The 22,151-nt window shown below is 37.8% G+C and overlaps 1 protein-coding gene across 1 annotated transcript in view; it reads right to left on the reverse strand.

The window, feature by feature from the left end:
* LOC150110432 (striatin-3-like) overlaps positions 1–17,782 on the reverse strand; it is a 239,480-nt gene extending 221,698 nt beyond the window's left edge. Inside the window, exons 1-3 of the mRNA XM_090398285.1 lie at positions 17,697–17,782; positions 17,298–17,382; positions 239–377 (exon numbers count right to left, since the gene is read on the reverse strand). Of these exons, the coding sequence (XP_090254411.1) occupies positions 239–377; positions 17,298–17,382; positions 17,697–17,782 (310 nt within the window). The remainder of the gene's footprint in view (positions 1–238; positions 378–17,297; positions 17,383–17,696) is intronic.
* Between the last annotated feature and the right edge of the window lie 4,369 nt (positions 17,783–22,151).

Raw genomic sequence — 22,151 nt, forward strand, 5'->3', positions numbered from 1 at the left:
CCACCTTTACTACGATTTGCCCCCATCATGAAAGGTTTGCTTACGCTTGGATCCGCCAAAACTTTTATAGTTTCTACAGTATATATTCGGCACGAAACTCTTGTAGTTTCTCTGTTCGGTTTTGGAATAATATTGGAATCAATATCCGCTTAATTTGAATAATTTTGCATCACTGAAGTGAAGCCTTTTGGTTCTCTTTTTCTTCAGTATTTAATGAGTGATTTTACAGTGTACTTACAACAAGCTAGAAGTTGTTCCTCAGTTTCAGAAACCAACTGCTGAAGAAACTGCAAACACAGGACAGCTGAAATACGATGGCAGACACGATCTTCATTTACAAGAACTGATTTCACTGTACCACAAAATGGATCAATTATCTATTGACATGAAAGAGATAAACTATGAATACCAGTGTTTAGGCTTCTAAATTGATTATTATTGATAACAGTAAAGGAACAAGATGACAATATAGATGATATTATTATTATTATTATATGGGTATCTCCATGGAATCAAAAGACTCATTGTAAGAGATCCACACTAAGATTATTCTTGCAATACCTCTCCTTAAATTTATTCACTCTCAGGGCACTTGCAAAATACCTCTGGCAATCCATGCAAGTCATTTGCCATTCTCATCATCATCAAATTCCTGCCATGTACCCTCAAGGGGTACAGGATATGATAGTACTACATGAAAAATTTACATCATTACTAACTTCCTATCTACAATTTTCCTCCAAATCAGTCTGTTACTTGTCAAGACTCTAATATTATCAGATCTCATATATTTCTATCATCTAAGCACTTTGTACAGAATCAATAAACCTATATCTTGGTCTTTCTCTGGGTCATTTTCCTGCCAACCTGGCAGAGAACACTTGTTTTGCTAATCTTTCCTCGCCCATTCTATTTAGGTGACCATACCACCTGAGATTAGCTCTGCTAACTCTGCTTCCTGGATGCTGACAATGTCAAGTTCTTTCCTAATAACCTCATTTTTAATATGATACTGCCATTGATACCATCTGTTCATGCCTCTAATCTTTCTCAAGACTCTCATATCTGTGGTCTCTCTAGTCTTTGTTCAAGTGTTTTACTTCTCACCCAGTTCTGAGATCCATAAGTTAAAACTGGTTGGAACACTGTCTTGTATACAGCTAATTTAGTGTTTTGACTAATTTCTCTCTTATTCCATATGAATTTATTCAATTGACTTCCTACCATACCAGCTTTGTTGATTCTGTTGTCTATTTCCATATTTAATTTACCATCTTCAGTAAAAATCGTGCCTAAGTAGCAGAAATCTTTTACTTGTTCAACAGGTTCTCCGTTTACAACGCAGTTGACATTTTCAAGGATTCTGCTTATTTTCATTGTCTTTGTCTTTTTATTGCTGACCTTCATCTATTACAATAGTTATTCAATTTAGTCAGGGAATCTTGCAGACTTGTAGCGGATTTATTTAGAAATATAACATCATTCGCATAAAGCAAAGTACTGACATTAACATCTCCAATTTTGATATCATGTTTAATACCACTTTCCTTCATAATGTGATCCATATAGATAATGAATAACAGAGGGGGATGATGTACTTCCTTCAATTCTAACTGCTGACTTACAACTCAAATAAAGACTAAGTATTGCTTGATATAATGCCCAATTGACACCATATAACCGTAGCATATTGAATAGCTTCTCTCTTGGCACTTTGTCATATGCCTTTTCCAGATCAACAAAACTTAAATAAAGATCTTTGTTATATTCCCATGCTTTCTCTACTATTTGTCGTAAAGTGAAGATCTGATCCTGACAGCCTCTATTTGACCTGAATCCAGCTTGTTCTTCGCTAAGCTTTTCTTCTACAATTCTTCTCAACCGTTTCTCAAGTATATTTGCATAAATCTTGCCAGGAACACTCAGTAGGGAAATACCTCTGTAATTCTTACATTCAGTTTTATTTCCCTTTTTATATATGGGTACTATGAGAGCTCTACTCCAATCATCAGGAATTCATCCCTCTGTCCAGGCTTTCTGAACAATGCAGTACAGCCACTGTAAGACTTTTATGGCACCATACTTCAGCATTTCTGGTCGAATATCATCTACTCCTGCTGCCTTTCCACATTTGAAGCCTTTGATGGCTTTTTTTACTTCAAGTATGGATATGTATTCCTGACTGTATGCCTGTTGAATGTTTTTTACTACTGTGCTATCACTGCTTGTTTTATTTAGCAATTTTTCGAAGTAATTACTCCATATTTCAAGGATATCTTTTTCCTCCATTTTCATGTCACCCTTATCATCTCTAACTCCATTTACAGCACTCTTTCCTCCATTTCTAAGCCTCTTCAACAATCTCCAGAATATCTTACCACCTTCTTGATATTTATTTTCTCTGTTCTTCCCAAAGTCCTCCCATGACTTTTGTTTAGCTACTTTTACACAGTGTTTAGCTTTCTTACATTTGTCTCTCTGTATTCTCTAAGAGCAATGCTGACTTATTTGCCAGGAACTTTTGATATGCTTTCTTCTTTTCCTTCACTGCCTATTTAACTTCCTGTGTCCACCATGGAGTTCTGATTTTTCTATCGTTGCAGACAACCGTCACCACATGCCTCTCTGGCTGAATCAATCAGTGTTTTCTTTAAGGCTTCCAACTGAATCTCCAAGGTTTAGTTGCTGTTCTCAAACTCTTTCCTTTTTTCTTCAATAATCTTTGGGTATTTTAGTCTACAGTTCACAACTGAGAGCTGCTCAACATTTATTCGCTTTAAAACATTCTTAAATGTTATTCTTTTCAATATGAAATTCAATTTTATCCTGCTCAAGACTAAATAGTGATCGCTTCCAATTTCAAATCCTCTGTACACTCTGTTGTCCCGCACCAGGGAGAAAACATCATTATCAACAATAACATAGTCAATGAGATTTTTCTTATTCCTTGCCTCTTCTCTCCATGTGAATTTGTGCACATTTTTATGTTGGAACATGGTGTTAGTAATAACCAGTCCATGTCCTAAGTAGAAATCCAACAGGTATTTGCTATTATTATTAGCTTTGTTCTTTTCTCCAAATTTTCCCAAAATATTTTTGTATGTCTGACAATCATTTCCTACTCTGCTATTTAGATCCTCAATAAGGACCAATGTTTCCTTTTTCATTGTGTCAGTTGCTTTCTCTAAAGCAGTGTTTCTCAAAGTGTGTACGCGTACCCTGGGGGGCGGGGGGTACACGATAGGTCGTTAGGGGGGTACATGGCAATTTTTGGCTATGCATAATTAAAGGAGTCATTATATTTTTTCAACAAACAGTGCAATTAGAGACAACCGGGATGAAACGGCACTAACTAATGAATCACATCCCCTCTCCAACAGAAACTACTGTATGGACCAAGCAAAACCATATGTTGCCGGTGGAACATATGGTTTTGCTTGACATCACCCCCGTCATTAACGTGTTAAAACTAAGAAATAAATAGTGAATGTGTTTCAGATATTATGGAATTCAGTTGAAGGGAATTAGCATTTCAACTCAACTGTTGAAATCCTAATTTGTCCTTGGTTCATGCAATCTTTTGTTATTACTGCACCAATCATATGCAGTTCTTCACTGCTCTACATATCTCAAGTCTTGTAAATTACTGGTCATTTTTGCTTGAAATAATGGGAAAGAAGATGATGCTATTTGGGTAGATGACTTTGATGATGCATGCAAAGAAACTGTTCTCGATGCGAAAAGTAGTGATAGCGAGTAGGAGCTTCTTGGTAAGTCGCACCATTTTCAGTTTTTTTCTTAAAACTTTAGTTTACGAAGATTCCCATACGTATCTTGCAAACACGATTTTTTAGCTTTAATTCTGGGAAAAAAGTTAGAGGTATATTCGAGTAAATACAGTATTTTTTTAGCTTTCAAATTCTTAAGTATGGATCATTGGTTAAAGATTGGATTTATAAAACCCCCAAAAGAGAGCAATATGGCAAATACAAGTAGCTGTAAGCAACAAGAAAATGTTGATATTGCATCTGGATCAAATGAAATTGATGAGTGTGTCATATGACATCTCTAGAGAACCAAAATTTAAAAATAAATCATATTTTTTGTTTACATGAACATATAAATTCAAATAAAATAGATATTTAATTTTAATTAATATATTAAAATAATTTATTAATTTTAATTTATTTATTTATTTATTTATTTTAATTAATGAATGAATTTATTTTTTAATTAATTAATCAGGGGTACTTGGTAATAATGAAAATTTAAGAAGGGGTACGCGGATATCTGAAGTTTGAGAAACACTGCTCTAAAGCATTAAAAATAAATAAATTTGCCATTCTTCAATCACAAAATCTAGTCCACACATCCTTACTAACCAATCACACTCTTATACAACTTCCATGAGCGAGGCCTCATTCTATCTGTACTCTTCATGTTTTGAAAAATTTTTTTTATTTCAATGTTATAGAACCTTTTAGTAACATAAATTATTACTGTCATGTTCCCTTTTTTCTGCTTGTCAACTAAACTTTGGAACCTATACACTTTTAATCTGTCCTCATACAGAGCATTCCAGAGACCTGTCACCAGCTTGCTCATTTATCTTTGCATCCTCTTCACCACCTCCTCATCCCCAAGAAACTTAGGCAACCAAATCTGTGCACGGCAGTCAAGAAATGGCTTAATGACACCTTATCTTACCTTACAAAGAGGAATAATAACCTCTCTATCTCTATTTGTTTGTCAATGTGTTCTTCAACATCCAAGTAATCCTTTGTTATTCTGCCAATTTTTGCAATATGCTATCTAAACCTCAACTCCCTGTCCACTATCACCTCCAAATCTCTAGCATCATCACTTTCCTGCAATTCAGAACCACCAATATAATACACAGTATGTAATATTTTCATCCTATAACCTTACATTTTGCAACATCAAATTGATAACCATTATCCTCTTCCCACACTGTGAATTTATTTAAATCATCCTGCAGGAAGTCTACCTCACCTTTATTGACTATTGCCCTTCCTAATTTTGATTGTTAGCAAATAACTGAATAGAGCCTCAAGGCACTCCACTGATTAACTCTTATTCTCCTAGATACCACTCCACCATATACTGCTCTCTGGTGTACGTCTGTCAATCACCAGCTTCATATCTATTCCCATTTGCTCCAACTTATGCAATATTTATCTATGTGGAATTCTATCAAATGCCTATAAGTCTAGCAGTAGCATGGTGCAGCCATTTCCCTTATCCAATTCTCCTGTCACTCTATTATAAAAGCTGCATAAATTACCAAGGCAGGACTTATGTTTTACAAAGTGAATTGGCGACCGTAAAGTATCACATTCCTATCCACCCATTCCCGAATTCTACCTTTCATGAACTTTTCCAATACCTTAACCACTACTCCTGAGATACTAAATGGTCTGTAATTTGCTACTTTTGTCTTGGAGTCACCTTTATGTAATAAGAGTATCTAACAATCTTTTCACTCCCTTGGAATCTTTCCAGAGATGATACTTAGATTAAACAACTTTGTCAGAGGCACTGCCAATTCTTTTGCACATTCTCTTAGCACAGAGACTAACATGCCATCCAGTCCTACTGCTATATTTACATTCATATTTTTCAATATGTGGAGTACCTAAATTTTGTCTCCCTCAATTCCCGCATCAGTCTCTGTCATATTGGTAACTGCAAAATCTCCCCATGAAGGATCTTTGCAAAGTGTCATTTAATAAGTCAACTATTTCTTCTGCTTCTGACACATTTCTATCCTCCAATGATTAAAGTTATCCTTCCATAATAATTCTTTCTCTTACACAGCAAAAAATTCTTTAGGATTTTATTTGACCTGGTTAACTAATTTTAACATAGTAACTAAAATAATTTAATTATTATTTCATATGTTTCACCAAATTCAAATTGGCATAATTAGGAAACAACACATGTAAATATACATGCCTTCAGGCACAACCATGAGTAAAAGAATGGATATGAAGAAATAAGGCAAGTTGTAAAGTCCTAAATTGGGTCACCAAGTGGGTTTGACTGGGCATTCCTGGCAGTTGAGCTAATGGTCTGAGAATAAGCACTTCCCATGTTTGAAGTTTTATGTATCCAAAACTATTCAGGACTGTGTTTTAGGTCAGAGGCAGATTCATTATTCTAGTAGCAAGGCTTATACGTTGGTCATACATAACTGGTAATTAGTTTACGGAATTAACAACGCATACAAAGTATATTAATTAAAGGTAACTTTAACGAATAACTTCTATATTTCGGAAAAGTCACGTTGCCATCTTCAGGAACAGAAAGATATGGTATGTGCACTCAGGCACTAACAAAAGCAAATGAGGAAGAAAGCAAGAAACTAATAATGTTCCTAAAGTCCTAATGGTGCCCTCTGGCGGGCTAATTTGGTTGTCTCGGCAGTTGGGCTGAAGTTCTCATAATGTAAGTCTCCCAAGTTTGGGGCATTTTCATGCACCCACATTTGTTGAGGTTAGGAATGTTTTTTAGATCTGCTGATGATTCCTTGAATAATCTCTCATATTTAAACTTGCTGCGGTGTCTTGTTTTTGTTTTCTTCCAACGAATTCTATGGTGGGTATCTAAGGCATGGTCTGCCAGCCCAGAGCGGCTGTACTGGTGAAACCGAATGTAGTCTTTGTGTTCTGAAATCCTGATATTTGTTGTTCTGCCTGTTTGGCCAAAATAGGACAATTTGCAGCTGCAAGGGACCTGGTATACACCAGGTAGGTCTAGGGGAAGTGGTTGGTCTTTGGTAGAGCAGATAACGGATGCCAACTTTTTATATGGTCTGTAACAAGAAGTAAGGTCATATTTTTTGAGGATATTGGTTATTTTCTCAGAGGTGCCCTGGATGTAGGGGATGGTGATAGATTTGAAGTAATCTTTATTGTGGAGGGGGGAGTTTGTGGCTTACTGGTTTTAGTATTTTTTGGGGGTTATAGCCATTGGCTAAGAAAGTGTTGAGGATGTGGTTTAGCTCAGTAGTTAGAGCCTTGTCATCTGAGCAGATTAATTTTGCCCTGTTATATAGTGTTTTTATAACCCCATATTGTTGTGGGGGGTGGATTGCTGGTGAATGTATCTGCCAGTATGGGTGGGTTTTCTGTAAACAGAGAAAACCAAAGATCCATCAACCTGGCGAGTGATTAAAGTGTCTAGGAAGGGGAGGGTGTTGTTTTCCTCTTTTTCTAAGGTGAACTGGACTCTGGGGTGTTGGTTGTTTAAGTGTGTTAGGAAGGAGTGGAGTGAGTCTGAGCCATGTGGCCAAATAGTGAGCACATCATCCACATAACGAAGCCAAATAATGGGTTTTTGTGGGGCGGAGTTTAAGGCTTTCTCTTCAAAGGTCTCCATAAAGAAATTGGTCAAGGGTGGAGAAAGTGGTAAACCCATGGCTGTCCCCTCTATCTGTTTGTAGAACTTTCCTTGACAAACGAAATAGCCTGACTTCATTGTGAATTGAAATAGGGCTGAGATATCAGGAGGAAACTTGGCTTGGATGAACTCTAGGGTTTCTTTGAGTGGGACATTAGTGAATAGGAGGAGACGTCAAAACTGACTATTATGTCAGTGTGTTGGAGTGAGAGGTTTTCTATACTGGCTTTAAAGTGGGCTGAGTTTTTTATGTGTGATGGTGTGTTGCCAGTATAGTGTGTGAGCGCTTTGGCTAAATGTTTGGCTAATTTATATGTGGGGGAATCAATGCCATCCACTATGGGATATAATGGCACATTTTGTTTATGTATTTTTGGGAGTCCATATAATCGGGGGGGAGGGTCTAGAGTTATAAGGTTTTAGTTTGTTAGTGACTACCACAGGCCAAGAAGTGACTTTCTTAAGGAGTCTGTGGAGAGTTCTAATCTGAGAGCTGGTAGGATTATATTCAATAGGGAAGTAAGTAGTACAGTCTAGTACTAAAGCATTAAGCTTACCTTTGTAGTCCTTTTGATTTAGCACCACAGTGGCATTTCCCTTATCTGCTTTGGTGATTACTATTTTTTTGTTATTCTTCATTTCTTGTAGGGCTGCATATTCGTCTTTGGATAAGTTGGTTTTAGGAGGCTTGGCTTTAGTGAGAACACTGACTACATCCAGTCTGACGTTGTTGGCGATATGGTTAGGAAGGTTGCGAATTCCACATTCTATTTGGATCATGATTTCCTCGGCAGGTATTTTTTTAGGAGCTAGGGCGAAATTGTGACCACGTGCAAGTGCTGTGAGTGCTTCAGGCTTTAGAACTACCGACAAGAGGTTGACTACAGTGTTGAGTGGTAGCTGTGGTAAGAAAGTAGAATTCTTTATCAGGTTTTCGTATTTTTTCAAGTGCCGACTTCATATTTTTTCAGATTCTTTTCTTGCCGATATGCATGAGACGTCATAAAGTATCGTCCAAAGATCATGGCCGAGTGTATTCGAAAGCTCTTCTTCTAGCGCCCGTAAGGTTTTGTTTTCGTCGGCAAGGAGAACACGTGTTCCGGTAATTTGTTCTCTTAACAATTTGTTCCCCCCCACCCTCCACAATAAAGATTACACCAAATCTATCACCATCCCCTACATCCACGGCACTTCTGAGAAAATAACCAATATCCTCAAAAAATATGACCTTACTTCTTGTTATAGACTATATAAAAAGTTGGCATCCGTTATCTGCTCTACCAAAGACCAACCACTTCCCCTAGACCTACCTGGTGTATACCAGGTCCCTTGCAGCTGCAAATTGTCCTACTTTGGCCAAACAGGCAGAACAACAAATATCAGGATTTCAGAACACAAAGACTACATCCGGTTTCACCAGTACAGCCGCTCTGGGCTGGCAGACTATGCCTTAGATACCCACCAAAGAATTCGTTGGAAGAGAACAAAAACAATACACCGCAGCAAGTTTAAATACGGGAGATTATTCAAGGAATCATCAGCAACTCTAAAAAACGTTCCTAACCTCAACAAATTTGGGTGCATGAAACTACCCCAAATTTGGGAGACTTACATTATGAGAATTTCAGCCCAACTGCCAAGACAACCAAATTAGCCCACCAGAGGGCACCATTAGGACTTTAGGAACAATATTAGTTTCTTGCTTTCTTCCTCATTTTCTTTTGTTAGTGCCTACATGCACATACCATATCTTTATGTTCCTGAAGATGGCAACGTGACTTTTCCGAAATATAGAAGTTATTCATTAAAGTTACCTTTAATTAATATACTTTATATGCGTTGTTAATTCCGTAAACTAATTACCAGTTATGAGGCAGATTCAAGGAACATTCTTTTATACTTATATTTGCTTCTGTGAAGTAAGATAGCCTTCTTTCAATGAATTCTATGGCAAATATCCAAGGAATGGTTCTGCAAGTGTGTGAGGGGCATAGCAGTGGTAATACTGGATATAGTCTGGTGTTGAGAGATTCTGTTTGCTATCCTTTCTGTCTGGGAAATGAAAGTTACAATGCCAGTGAACTAACAACTTACATGGGGGGGAAGCATGGTAATGAACTGGCATGAGTTTGTGTACCAAAAGTTTGTGTATGTTTTTTTTTTTTGCAAGATAGTTTGAATCTGAATTTACTTGTATAATGAAAATGGAGGTGTTTACAAACAGTAATCACATTCTTCACAGCAATTTTTTTATTAAAATCAAAAAGGCTTATATTCTCTAACTGTAAATTCATATGTTTATTGAAATTAAAATATGGTGAAAATAAATTTTAATTTCAATAAAATAATTATGATGACCTGAGTAGTCACATAATTATTGCTAATTACGATGACTACTTAGGACTTGTAGATTATGCTTGTGAACATCCAGTCAAATAGGATTAAAAAGAAGAGAACTACTATGCTGCACAGAAGCTGCTGTAATAGTCTGAAGAATGAATGAAATTGTATAAGAGTATAGAGAATGAGAGAACAAGCATGCAAGAGAGAGAAACCTGGAGAGTCAGGATGGACACAGGAATGAAGCATGATGAAGGTTGATACCCAAGAGAAAGTGAAAGTATAAACACACCAAATTGGAGTGGGATTACCTGAGATGTAGGGAGAATAGTTGGTTTGACGAGGGGTGCTGGGATAGATAATGAGAGTGAGAGGGAGGGGGGGGAGGGAATGACTTGAGGAAGGCATGAAGCAGTCACATGTAATAAGTGATACCAGTTAAACTTAAACTTGTTATGGATCCAGAAATAAACTGTTATTATTATTATTATTATTATTATTACCCCAAGACCTCATGGAGTCAAAGACTCATCTGGGAGGTCCTTTTATCACACACACACACACACACACACACACACACACACACACACACACACACACACACACACAGCTCATCATACCGTGCCTTGAACACATTCAAACTCCTTGCAGACACCACACTCTCAGGCAAGGCCCAACCATTCACAACTCTGCACGAAAAAAACCTGCCTGTCACCCCCCTACTCACACCCTCTTTATACAGTTTCCAGGGTTGATCTCTGGTTCTCCACAGATCTTCCACTATTTTCTGTAGAACTTCTCCAGCATTGAGCCTATAACAGTCCCTTACCAACTTGGTTCTCTATTATATCTCCACGTCTTCCTCCTGTCCACCAGACTCTGCAAATTCCATCTCAATCTTTCATCACACTCGACATTCCAGAAGTCAGAAACCACCTTAGTCAATCGCCTTTGGACCCTTTCCAACATCTCTTTATCCTTCTGAAAACCAGGTGACAAAATCTGGGCACAACAGTCCATGTGTGGCCTAATCAAAGCCTTATACAACAGAACAAGAATCTCCCTACTTCTACAAGTCAATGTCCTCCGCATCATTCCCAGAAGCCTTTGTGTTGTCTTCACAATTTTAGCTATATGTCCCCTAAATTTCAGATCCTTATCCACTATCACCCGCAGATCTCTTATTTCTTCCACCTTCAACAATATATTCTCACCAAGCATAAATTCTGCATCCCGTCTTTGTTTTTCAAATTTTAAAACCTTACATTTTGCAACATTGAACATACATCTCCATTTCCGTGCCCAATCACTCAATTTATTCAAGTCTTCTTGTAAGGCCACAACATCTTCACTGCTCTTCATGGTTCATCCCAACTTTGCATCATCTGCAAACAACTGAATATCTCCATCCAGATCTTCACCTATATTGTTAACATACAATTTAAATAGTAATGGCCCCAAAACAGACCCCTGAGGCAATCCACTAGTGATTTTCCTTTTCCTGATATCGCTCCCCCATACACAACTTGTTGATACCTATCAGTCTCCAATCTAATGCACTAATCTAATATCCAACCCCATCTGCTCTAGTTCGACTATCAATTTATCATGAAGTACTCTATCAAAAGCATTTGCGAAATCTAAGTATATTACTGTGTATCCTTCTCCTCTGTCCAAGGAAGCAGTCACTTTATTGTAATAAGTAGATTACTAAAACATGACCTTCCTTTAGCAAATCTATGCTGTCCATCAAAGATAAGGGCAAATGAATGGGGGTTTCAGTTTAATGCAGCAAAATGTAAGGTCTTGAGGTTTGGGAAACATCGATGGGATGCTGCATACTCTATGGGAGGAGGTATACTGGAGGAAGTAGGGGAGACAAGAGATCTAGGGTTGATGATTGATAGAAACCTGAGGTTTAGGGGACATATTGCAAAGGTGGTAAAGGTAACACAGAGGATTGCTGCAATAACGAGAATGACACTGACCTGCAGAGATAAAAGAGTTATCATTCCGTTGTATAAGTCTCTGATCAGACCACACTTGGACTACTGTTCTCAGATTTGGTCCCCAGGATTTGAAGGGGATAAATTAACTGTGGAAAGGATACAAAGACAGATGACAAAGATGGTTTCAGGACTGTACAAGGATAGTTATGAGGATCGGCTGAGGGAATGTGGACTGCAGAGTTTGGTGGATACAAGGAGAGGTGATATGATTGAGACTTTTAAACTGTTGAGAGGTGGTTACAGGGTTGACACTGGGGCGTTCTTTTGCTTGGTTGAACAGCAGGAATTAGTGATGACAAGAGGCCATCCCTGGAAGTTACGAAAGGAAACTGTGAGCAAGAGGGTGAGGAGTGGTTTCTTTGCGTGGAGGGTGGTTGAAAAGTGGAATGCACTGCCTGATGGAGTGGTGGGAGTGAGAATGGTCAATGAGTTGAAAGAGTGGTATGATAGACTTTGTGTTTCTTAGGGGGACCTCCCCTCGATGAGTCTGGACAGACTTTATGTTCTTAGGAAGGACCTCCCACGATGAGTCTTTTGACTCCATGGAGGCCTGAATAATAATAATAATAATACCATTGTTGTCAACCCAACTCTGGGTCCTAGTTCTCACAAGCTTCTCCAACAACAACTTAACCACAAAACCTGACACACAGATAGGCCTATAGTTTGATGCTTGAGTTCGATCACCTCCTTTATGAAGTGGCACAATCTTACCCACCTTCCACTCCTTAGGGACTTGACCGAGTGCAAGACTCGTATTAAAAAAATATGTCAAGAGAGGTGTCAACTCCCTGGCACATTCCTTCAGAATACGTGGCGATATATTATCAAGTCCCACAACCTTATTACTAGTTTAGTCAACTCCCAATACACCTCTTGCTCACTTACAGTCAGTCTCTCCTCCCCTTCATCTACTGCCCTCAATCTCTCCATGAAGTCACATTCACAAGATTGAAAGACCTTTATGAATTGCTCATTAAGTATCTCCACCACACATTCTGCAACAGCTGTCTTTATACCATTTTCTCCTATCAATGTCATCCTTCCATAATCATTCTTTCTTTTGCTGGCTAATATCGAAAGAACTCCTTAGGATTCTTTTTGGCTTCATTAGCTAACTGCTGTTCATACCTCTTTTTAGCTACCCTCGCCAACCAAGTCACCCTCCTTGCCTGGTCTTTGTAGACCTCATGGAATTTGTTATTTCCACTTCTCTTATGCTGCCTCAACAATGCCCTCTTTCTCTGTATCACATGCTTAATCTCTTTATTCATCCATCTCACACCTACCTTATTTAACCTTCTCACCCTTGGAATACATTTAGACATTGCATCTACTAGATAGTTTTTGAAAATCCCCCAAGCTGCATTGATCTCTTTTCCAGCTAACTCCTCATTCCAAGCTACACCCACAAGCTGTCTCCTGAGCTCTTCATAATCACCCCCACCCTTTAGTTCCACATATACCCTTTTCTCACAGGGGTCCTCGCACTGCTGGCAACCACCCAGGTAATGACCTCATGGTCACTCTCACCAATTGGTCGATGATTTGACACCTCATTTATAATTATATGCTTTGATGAGATGACCAAATCCAAGACCCTCAATCCTCGCGTGCCCTCTGTTACACTCAAAAACTCAAGAAACTCATTTTCTTCCAGTTGCTATCTCATCATTCTAGTCTATATTGCCATAATTAAAATCGCCCATAATGATCACCCTTTTCTTATTTGCTTGACTAATTTGATTATACATTTCATTATCGCCACCATCCTCATTACCTGGTCTATAACAACATCCCACCATTTCATCGCCTTGTTTCTTATACTTCTAGCATTTGTATACAAACACAGCAGCTCATTTCTGGATCTACAGCTAGTTCTACTGATACCACTCACTCAATGTTATCTCTCCATGCTCGACTTGGGCCATTTCCCTTTTGGCTTATTCGTTTTAGAATCCTTTTCAATTCCAACTGTTTCCTCTTGATCCCAGGTCATCCCATTTCTTTCCTGTCTACACATGCTCTCACCTCCTCTCGGAGCATCTACCTTTCTCACGCTGTGTACCTCTGTCCACCTTGAGCCTCCCCGTTTCCCTGCTCTTCTTGCACACCCATTCTCTCATTTTCTATACTCACACCACTCACTTCCTCATTCATAACCACCTCTTCCATCTCCCCTGTCTTACTCTCCTGCTCTTCCACACCACTTCCTGCTTGATCTGATTCATTCTCTCTCCTCACTTCTCTATCTTCCAGCAGCAGTCTCTCCAAGCGACTCACACCATAACCACTGAAATGCAGTCTGTCACTCCCACACAGTTCATTTCTTCCTTCAAACTCATTCCACACATTAACAAACTGTACTCCCATCTCCTCACACATTTCAGCCAGCATATCATTCATAATCCTTGCTCTCCACCTCATCTCACCACAGTCATACCTAGACAACACGCTGACTGCACTTCCTGTCACACTATTCTCTTTTATCCTTCTAAGCAGCCTCCTGACATCAATTCTGACTTGCTCTTTGTTCTCTATCAAATCATTTGTGTCAATTAAGCCCATCAACTCCTTTGCTCGCTCCCTCCTCATATCGAATGCCTCAATCACTCTACTCATTTTACTGCTTGGAAAACATACCTTGTGCATCATATCATCCAGCACACCCTTAATAATGGAGTCACCATATGACGCCACTCACTCATCTTTCGTTAACATTCTCGTGTCATCATGATTAGTTTAATTTTTACCCAATTTTTTTTAATTTCATTCCGCATCTATTTCATCTCTCTCCTCATGCAATCCAATTTAAGTTCTGAATATCGCATCACATTCTCTCTATCATTCATTCTTTCTAATTTTCTAACTCTCGACACTTCACTCTCATTCATCCTTCTGTGCTTCCGTACTTTCGGTCTAACATGCATCCGACTTTCGCTATCATTCAATCTTTCAATTTTTTCCAATTTTGATTCCTGCATCACGCCATTTCCAGTTTCATTCATTTTCTCACTCTCCTTCCGCCACTCTCGCCTCACTTTCATCCTTATTAACATCCGTTACGGTTTTTAAATTACTCATTTTCTTTTTTACTAATTTTTTAACATTCTTTCACCTCTCTTTCACACCATTCTTCTTTTTCGAACATGCACTAATTTTCCCCGCACCATTCTCACTACTAACACTTTGTCATCAATTTCACATTTGCATTCATCAATTCCTCGTTCAGGTCACACTTCGCGCACACCCTCCTTCCATCTGCCCTAAACATCCACAAATCATTTATGTAATCGAAAGAATACATATAACACACCTCACATTTAATGAAACGACTGAAATCTAAGTTAAAGTCATGGAATGACAAAGCCGCCGCCATGTTTATTCTGCCGGACAAGTATCGAAAACAAGAGGAATGAAACTGTTGCTTTGATTGGGTTCATTAACTAAAAATTGTTGAAATAAGTTGTTATATTTTAACAGAAATAAGGTTGAAGGTATGATATTTTTCATTAAGATACCATGGATAAAAAAAAAAAAAGTGAAGCAGTGTTGATGACAGAAAAGGAGTTGTGCCCATGCAAGATAGAGATACAAAGGAAAAATAATAATAGGATGTTGCTATATATACCTGGTAATACAGAGGGTGGTAACCATGAGATGCATCAACAATCACTATAAAAATTATGGAAACAACTATTGCGTTAAAGCAAAACTTCAGTTTAATATAAACCAAAATAATCACTCAACGTTTTGACCTTCACATTAAGGTCATCATCTGGAGTACACACACACACACACACACACACACACACACACACACACACACACAAAGAAACAAGCTACTACTACTACACTACAATCTACATGGTATGCTAAACTAGTCAACCGTTAAAACTACTGGTCTGACCTCTGGTGGAAAAAAAAAAACCTTACTACATCAATGCTAGAGTCTTGTTATTATTATTATCTATTTGGTTACAAAAAATAAATTAAGCTAGAGAGCAACATGCTTTCACATAATTACTCATATAAATACACATATAAATTAGAAAAAAACATTATGGATAGTGGAATAACAACTGAAATTATTGTTTAGAGTCCTAAATTCAGGGTTTGCTGGAAAACCTGAAAAACTTAAGTGGAATGAATGTGTGCCATCCAAATTCTTTGGATTTTTATTCCACTATTATTATTACGATTAAGATGGTTGATCATACATAAAGGTGAGGATGAGACAGATAAGAATGGAAATCACAGTTAGGATCATGGAAACGGGAGTAATCAAACCGAAGAGAGAGAGAGAGATGTAGTATAGCAGCCAGAATAAATGTTGGCACCGGCAGGATGGCCTCAAACACACAGCGATTGTTATGTTTATACATAAATGTAAGGAGTATCCGAAACAAAGGAGCTGAGTTTGTGGCATTGATTGAGACGGTATGCCCAAAAGAATTGGAATAAGTGAAACTAGGTTGTCTGAGGAGGATGCGATGTCTGGAATAGAAATAGAAGGATATATAATTTTCCGGAATACAGATGTGAAAAGAGGACGGGAAGTGCTGTTAATGATTGCAAAGGAATTGTGTCTGCAAAGAGTGGAAGTTGATGGTACATGCACAGATTTTGAATCCGTTTTTTCTGTTTTGAATGAAGAGAATACTGATTGTGAAATGATTAGGGAAATCAGTTGGGTATGTAAAAAGAAGGTGATTCTGATGGGAGACTTTAATTACAGAAATCCTTAACCGCACTGACCATTCTCGTTCTATCAGGCAATGAAAGAACTCCCCAGTTTCAACCCTGTAACCACCTCTCAACAGTTTAAAAGTCTTAATCATATCACCTCTCCTTCTTCTATCCACCAAACTCTGCAGTCCACACACTCCCTCAGCCGATCCTCATAACTAACATTGTAGAGTCCTGACACCAGATGCCCATAATACTTTGGTGAAAATTTTATGCAGTTAAATTTCAATTAATACAATGGAAAACACTGGTGAGTAAGCATTCCATTGTATTAATTTTTATTTACTTAGATATGGTTACATAGGTGCCATGGGAAAGAGGAAATAACAGTGATTAATTGTGGGTAGGTTCGACCTGCAAATATCTTGATTACGAAGATAGACTGAGTGAAAATGAGCTTCCAAGTTTATAGACAAAGGAGAAGAGATATTATACGAATATACAAATTAGTGAAGAATTTTATAAATTCAGACATAGGGGAGCTTTTTTTTATTCATGGTAAGTGGGATGAGATATTGGAAGCTATATTATACCTCTTCTTGTCATTCATTCACTCTTCAGTGAATGACAAGAAGAGGTATAATAGGTGCTGTGCTGGTTAGGGGATCCCTCCTGTGATAAATTCATGAGGATGTTCCTTAATATTCAAGATAATCATATATAGCCAACTTATAAATCATAGAAATATTCAAATTATAGTAGATGAAAATTAAGATAAATATGGTTGTTGTTATCTAAAAATATTAATTACTTCAGAAATTCTAAATAAAAACTGACCTGAATAGACCCATCAATCAATCCCAAAGCTAAAATAGTACCATCATTTGATGCCTTACAGCATAACACATCCTTGTCAAAATGTCTATAAAAGGAGAAAAAAAAATTACAAAATTGCAAAACTCAAAATAGCATCATCTAAAATAGTTAAGTTTAAATATAATAACATTCAAGTAAGTGTTTAGCAACCAGAAGATCTTGAGATGCTACCTGATACTTTCTTACATCCATATGTCTGAATTTGAGATATCAAAGCACATCAAACAGATATTGCAATGGACTCTGTGATCATGGATACTAGTCTTTAGTTTCTAAAACTCACTATAAATGATAAAAGCTATAGAGATGAATGAAGTTATGAAAATTACTTTCTATATCTGGCAGACGACTGTGGCCTACATCTCTAAATATTCAACAAAATTTTTCCGAAGTGGTATAGGGAGATAAAGTCTCAAAAGTGGATAGTGACAAGCAGCATGTTGCATGATTTGACTCTATATCCATTCCTGTTTAACTTATATTTTAATAGCACTAATGGGTGGATGAGAATATTCACCTGTTTGCAGATAATGCAATCAACTGATTACTTCCCTTGAGGAGAGTTATGAGAAATGTACTGATGTTGTACTTTTTCCAAAGTAGAGCTACTTATTCAATATTACTTCTGTAAATTTTTACAACTGGGAAAAGGATAGAATACTATATACTTCCTTGATGGAGATATACTGTCAGAGAGTGAAGAGATAGAGGTTCTAGGAATGCCAGTTACAAGAAGCTGGAATTCAGGGGATATACAGGAATTGGGAAGATAACATAAACAAATTATTGAAATGATGAGAAGGATACCAACAAGTAGATATAAGGAGATTAATGTTACACTATATAAAGCTTTGATCAGACAGCATGAGAATAAAGCCACAAAGTTTTCAACTAATGAGAAGATTCTGGAGAAAGTACAGAGAAGACAGACTAAGAAATATTAGAACTTGAAATGTTAGCTTAAGAAAATATTGAGAGAATGGCATACACAGAACTGTGTGGAAAGGAGGAATAAGGGATATATAATAAAAATGTAAAACAGAGAGAGAGAGAGAGAACTGTGAATTCTAATGATTAAATGAGCAGACTATGGAGAAATGCTGTACAGTATGTTGATGTACAGAGCATGTCTGATGGTGGAAAGAATCTGTAATTGTAGGATGGATAACACTTAAATTTTATTTTGTGTCAGATGTGTGGAGAACTTGTTGTTCAGTGAAGGAGTATACACTGAGTAGGCAGAACTATAGATATGACAGGATGACTGAATGAGAGCTTGGACACGTACATTAAGATGAAAGGTAGATAGATAATATATGAGAGAGAGAGAGCAATACTATGGAAGAAGGCATGAAAATAGTTTTGTCAGACAAGAAAACGCAATGCCTGTGTCAGTGTGGTAAGGAATTTGGTTAATGAATCAACTGAGGCTGCTTATTTGAACCTGCAGGTTTTAAGAATCACTCGAATATATACCAGCCTGGTTACCATGCATGTTCATTGATGTCAACAACAACAGGAATAAAGGCAATGAATTTTTAACACTGTTAAAATAATATGGGACCAAAAAATATTGGCATTAGTGAGACTTCGGTAACAGGAGAGGGTGCTCTTACAAAAGTAAAATGTGATAGCTATAGTGTATTTAGGAAAGACAGGTAGCATAGAAGGGGGTACTGCTGATGATTAGGTGGAGAGGATTCAGAGGTGAGTTACAAAGATTGTTGCAAGTCTGTGGGATGTTCTCTATGAGGATGGATTGAGGATCTGTGGGCTCCAAAAACTAACTGATAGAAGTAGGAGAGGTGATATGCTAAAAGCATATAAATTATTAAAGGGATTTTTACAGGATTGATACTGATGACATTTTTAAGACCAGTGCAGGAAGGGAGAGAATGAGGGCAATCCCTGGAGATTATGTAAGAGTGTGGTTAACAAAGGTGTTAGGACTAGATTTTTTACTTGGAGGGTTGTGAAATAGTGGAATGCGTTGCCAGAAGTGGTTGTGAATGCTTCGTCCGTGAATAAATTTAAGAAGAAGTATGATAGGTATTGTGTAAATAATGGTTGGTGTGTCAATGTGGGGTCTCCCGCGATGAGTCTTTTGACTCCATGGAGACACCGTTATAATAATAATAACAATAATAATAATTACAAAGGAATTAAATCCAACCAAGTAGAGATCCCAAATGACGGTGATGGGGAGGTAGTATGAACAGAACAAGAAATGGATTTGAGGCTATTTGGTATGAGGTGAGGGTTAACAGAACAAAATGCATATGTAAAAAATACAAAATACATATGAATGCTACAGGCCAAGTTCAATAACTGTCATTATTATTAATATTCAAGACCTCCATGGAGTCACATGAGTCATTGTGAGAAGCCCAGCTTAGACAATACAAAGTCTATCATACCACTCCTTAAACTAATTCACTGTCTGCATGTTCATCACCCTATCTGGCAAATTAATTCCCTGGGACAATCCTCCATGCAAAAAAAACAACTTCTCACCCCCCCCCCCCCACTTAATAACTTCCAGAGACGATCTCTTGTCCTTGTTCCTTCCTCTTTTTAAACCATCAGAAAAATCTTCTAACTGTCAATCCTGTAGATAAATACTTCTCCACAGCGTACACATCTCAATCATATTACTCTATTATAGATAGAATGTAATCATATTACATTCTATCTACCAAACTTTGTAGTTTGCATGCCCTTAGTCTGTCCTCAAAACTAATACTGTACCATCCTGATATGTTTATTATCCACCTCTGTATCCTCTCCAAGGCTATTTATCCCTCCCCCTTCAAATTCCCGTGACTAGATCTGAATACAATAATCCAGATGTGAGCTGATCAGGTTCTATACTGGTGAAAGTTCTTCTTAGGACTGCAGTAATCTTCTGTTTTTAGAGAAACTTATGCCATAATTCTATACAATATATACACAATAACACAAGGTAAAAGTTATTTAACACTTTCTCTCTCACCAATGTTTCCCCATTCAATATAACCAAGTGACCAGATTTATGCACAGAAATTCAAATGATTCCTGATTAGCGCCTTATACAGTGGAATTAACACCTCTTTATCTGTACTTGTGTGGGTTCTTTGCATTATGGTAGTAATCTTTAGAATGACCCTTACAACTTTTGCAATGTGTCTGCTGAACTTCAGTTTTTCTATCCACTACGATCCCCAGAACCATTGCATCCTCCATCTCCTGAAGTAAAGTTCTTCCAATATGATAAACCTCATTCCGTGTGCTTTGGCCAAAGTGCATAACTCCAGCAACCGCAAGTGACATCCCCATTTTTCAAAGCACCAACATATTCAAATCCTCTTGCAACATCATATCAGAATTTCCTGTCATTGTACTTCCTAATTCAGTATCATTAGCAAATATTTACATGTATCCTCCCACACCCTGAATTACATTGTTGATATATAATTTCAACAACAGTGGTACCAAAACAGCACCCTGTCATACCCAACTTGTCACATTCCTTTTACAGGACACTGCATCCCATACACAAACATGCTAGTTCTTATCAGTCAACCATCCTTGTAATCATTCCCATCCTGCTGAATTTCAATTCTAGTTTATCATGATGTGGTACTCTATCCAATGCTTTAGCAAAGTCCAGCTAAATCACTGTACAACATGCAGTACTTGGAAAGAAGTCAACAGACACCTCAATGGGCAAAGTGCATCATGCCATGTAGCGAGTCATGTGTTTGTAGCCAGTATAAATTGGAGGAATATGATGCTCTCAAGTCAGTGCAACTGTATCCAGATGAAATAGCTGCAAGAAGGGAACTGATCGAGTTTGAAAGAGGCACTGTGAGAGGATCTCAGGTCAACAGTCAGTGATACCATACTGATATGGAAGTGCAGGGAGTCAATTGTAGGGTACTACGAAAGATAATATGTAAAAATTGCCATTTGTTGGCTGACACATTGAATGTGGAGTTCCAGGCATCGACTGGAACACAAATCTGCATGAAAACAATCAGAACTAAAGGTCACAACATGGATTTCCATGGTAGGAATGGTGTATGCAAGCCTCACATGGTAATCGTATGAGGTGTGACCTACCGCTTAGTATCAAGTATGAGGTGTGACCTACCGCTTAGTATCAAGTATGAGGTGTGACCTACTGCTTAGTATCAAGTATGAGGTGTGACCTACCGCTCAGTATCAAGTATGAGGTGTGACCTACCGCTCAGTATCAAGTATGAGGTCTGACCTACCGCTCAGTATCAACTATGTACAATTTATATATCAACGAATATACTAATTAAAAGTGATGAAACATTTTATTGTCCTATGTTATTTACATTAGACTATTGGCAGGACTTGCATATATTAATTGGCGAATGTAGACTTGATGTCTCAAATGAATGCTTCAAATCTGTTTCATTGGGTTAAATCCATGCCACCAAGTTTCAATGAAGTAACTTGGACATGGGTTGTCCCATGCATTTTTCTCAACATCTTCAGTTTCAGATCTCCCCACAGCCTTTCGATTATCTGGGTGTGTGTGCTCCAGTTATCGGGTCAATGAAGTTTTCACTATGGTTTACAGTTTGGTGTACATAGCCATGAGTTTCTAAGCCTCTGTAAGCCAACCATTCTCAGAATGGAAGGTGGTTCCAAGTGCAACCTCTGCCGTGATAATGGAGTGAAGAGTCTTCTATCTCAATGCTCTACCACAAAGAATCGACGCTCGACAATCCGATCAGAATGTTTCTGGACCAGCCCAAAAACCTATGGCCCTTCCATCCTTCTGCTATAATTTCTCTGTCCAGG

The sequence above is a fragment of the Typopeltis vanoorti genome, chromosome 1 (assembly GCF_054136105.1).
Source record: "Typopeltis vanoorti isolate ZY-2024b chromosome 1, IOZ_Tvanoo_1.0, whole genome shotgun sequence".
NCBI classification, from domain to species: domain Eukaryota; kingdom Metazoa; phylum Arthropoda; class Arachnida; order Uropygi; family Thelyphonidae; genus Typopeltis; species Typopeltis vanoorti.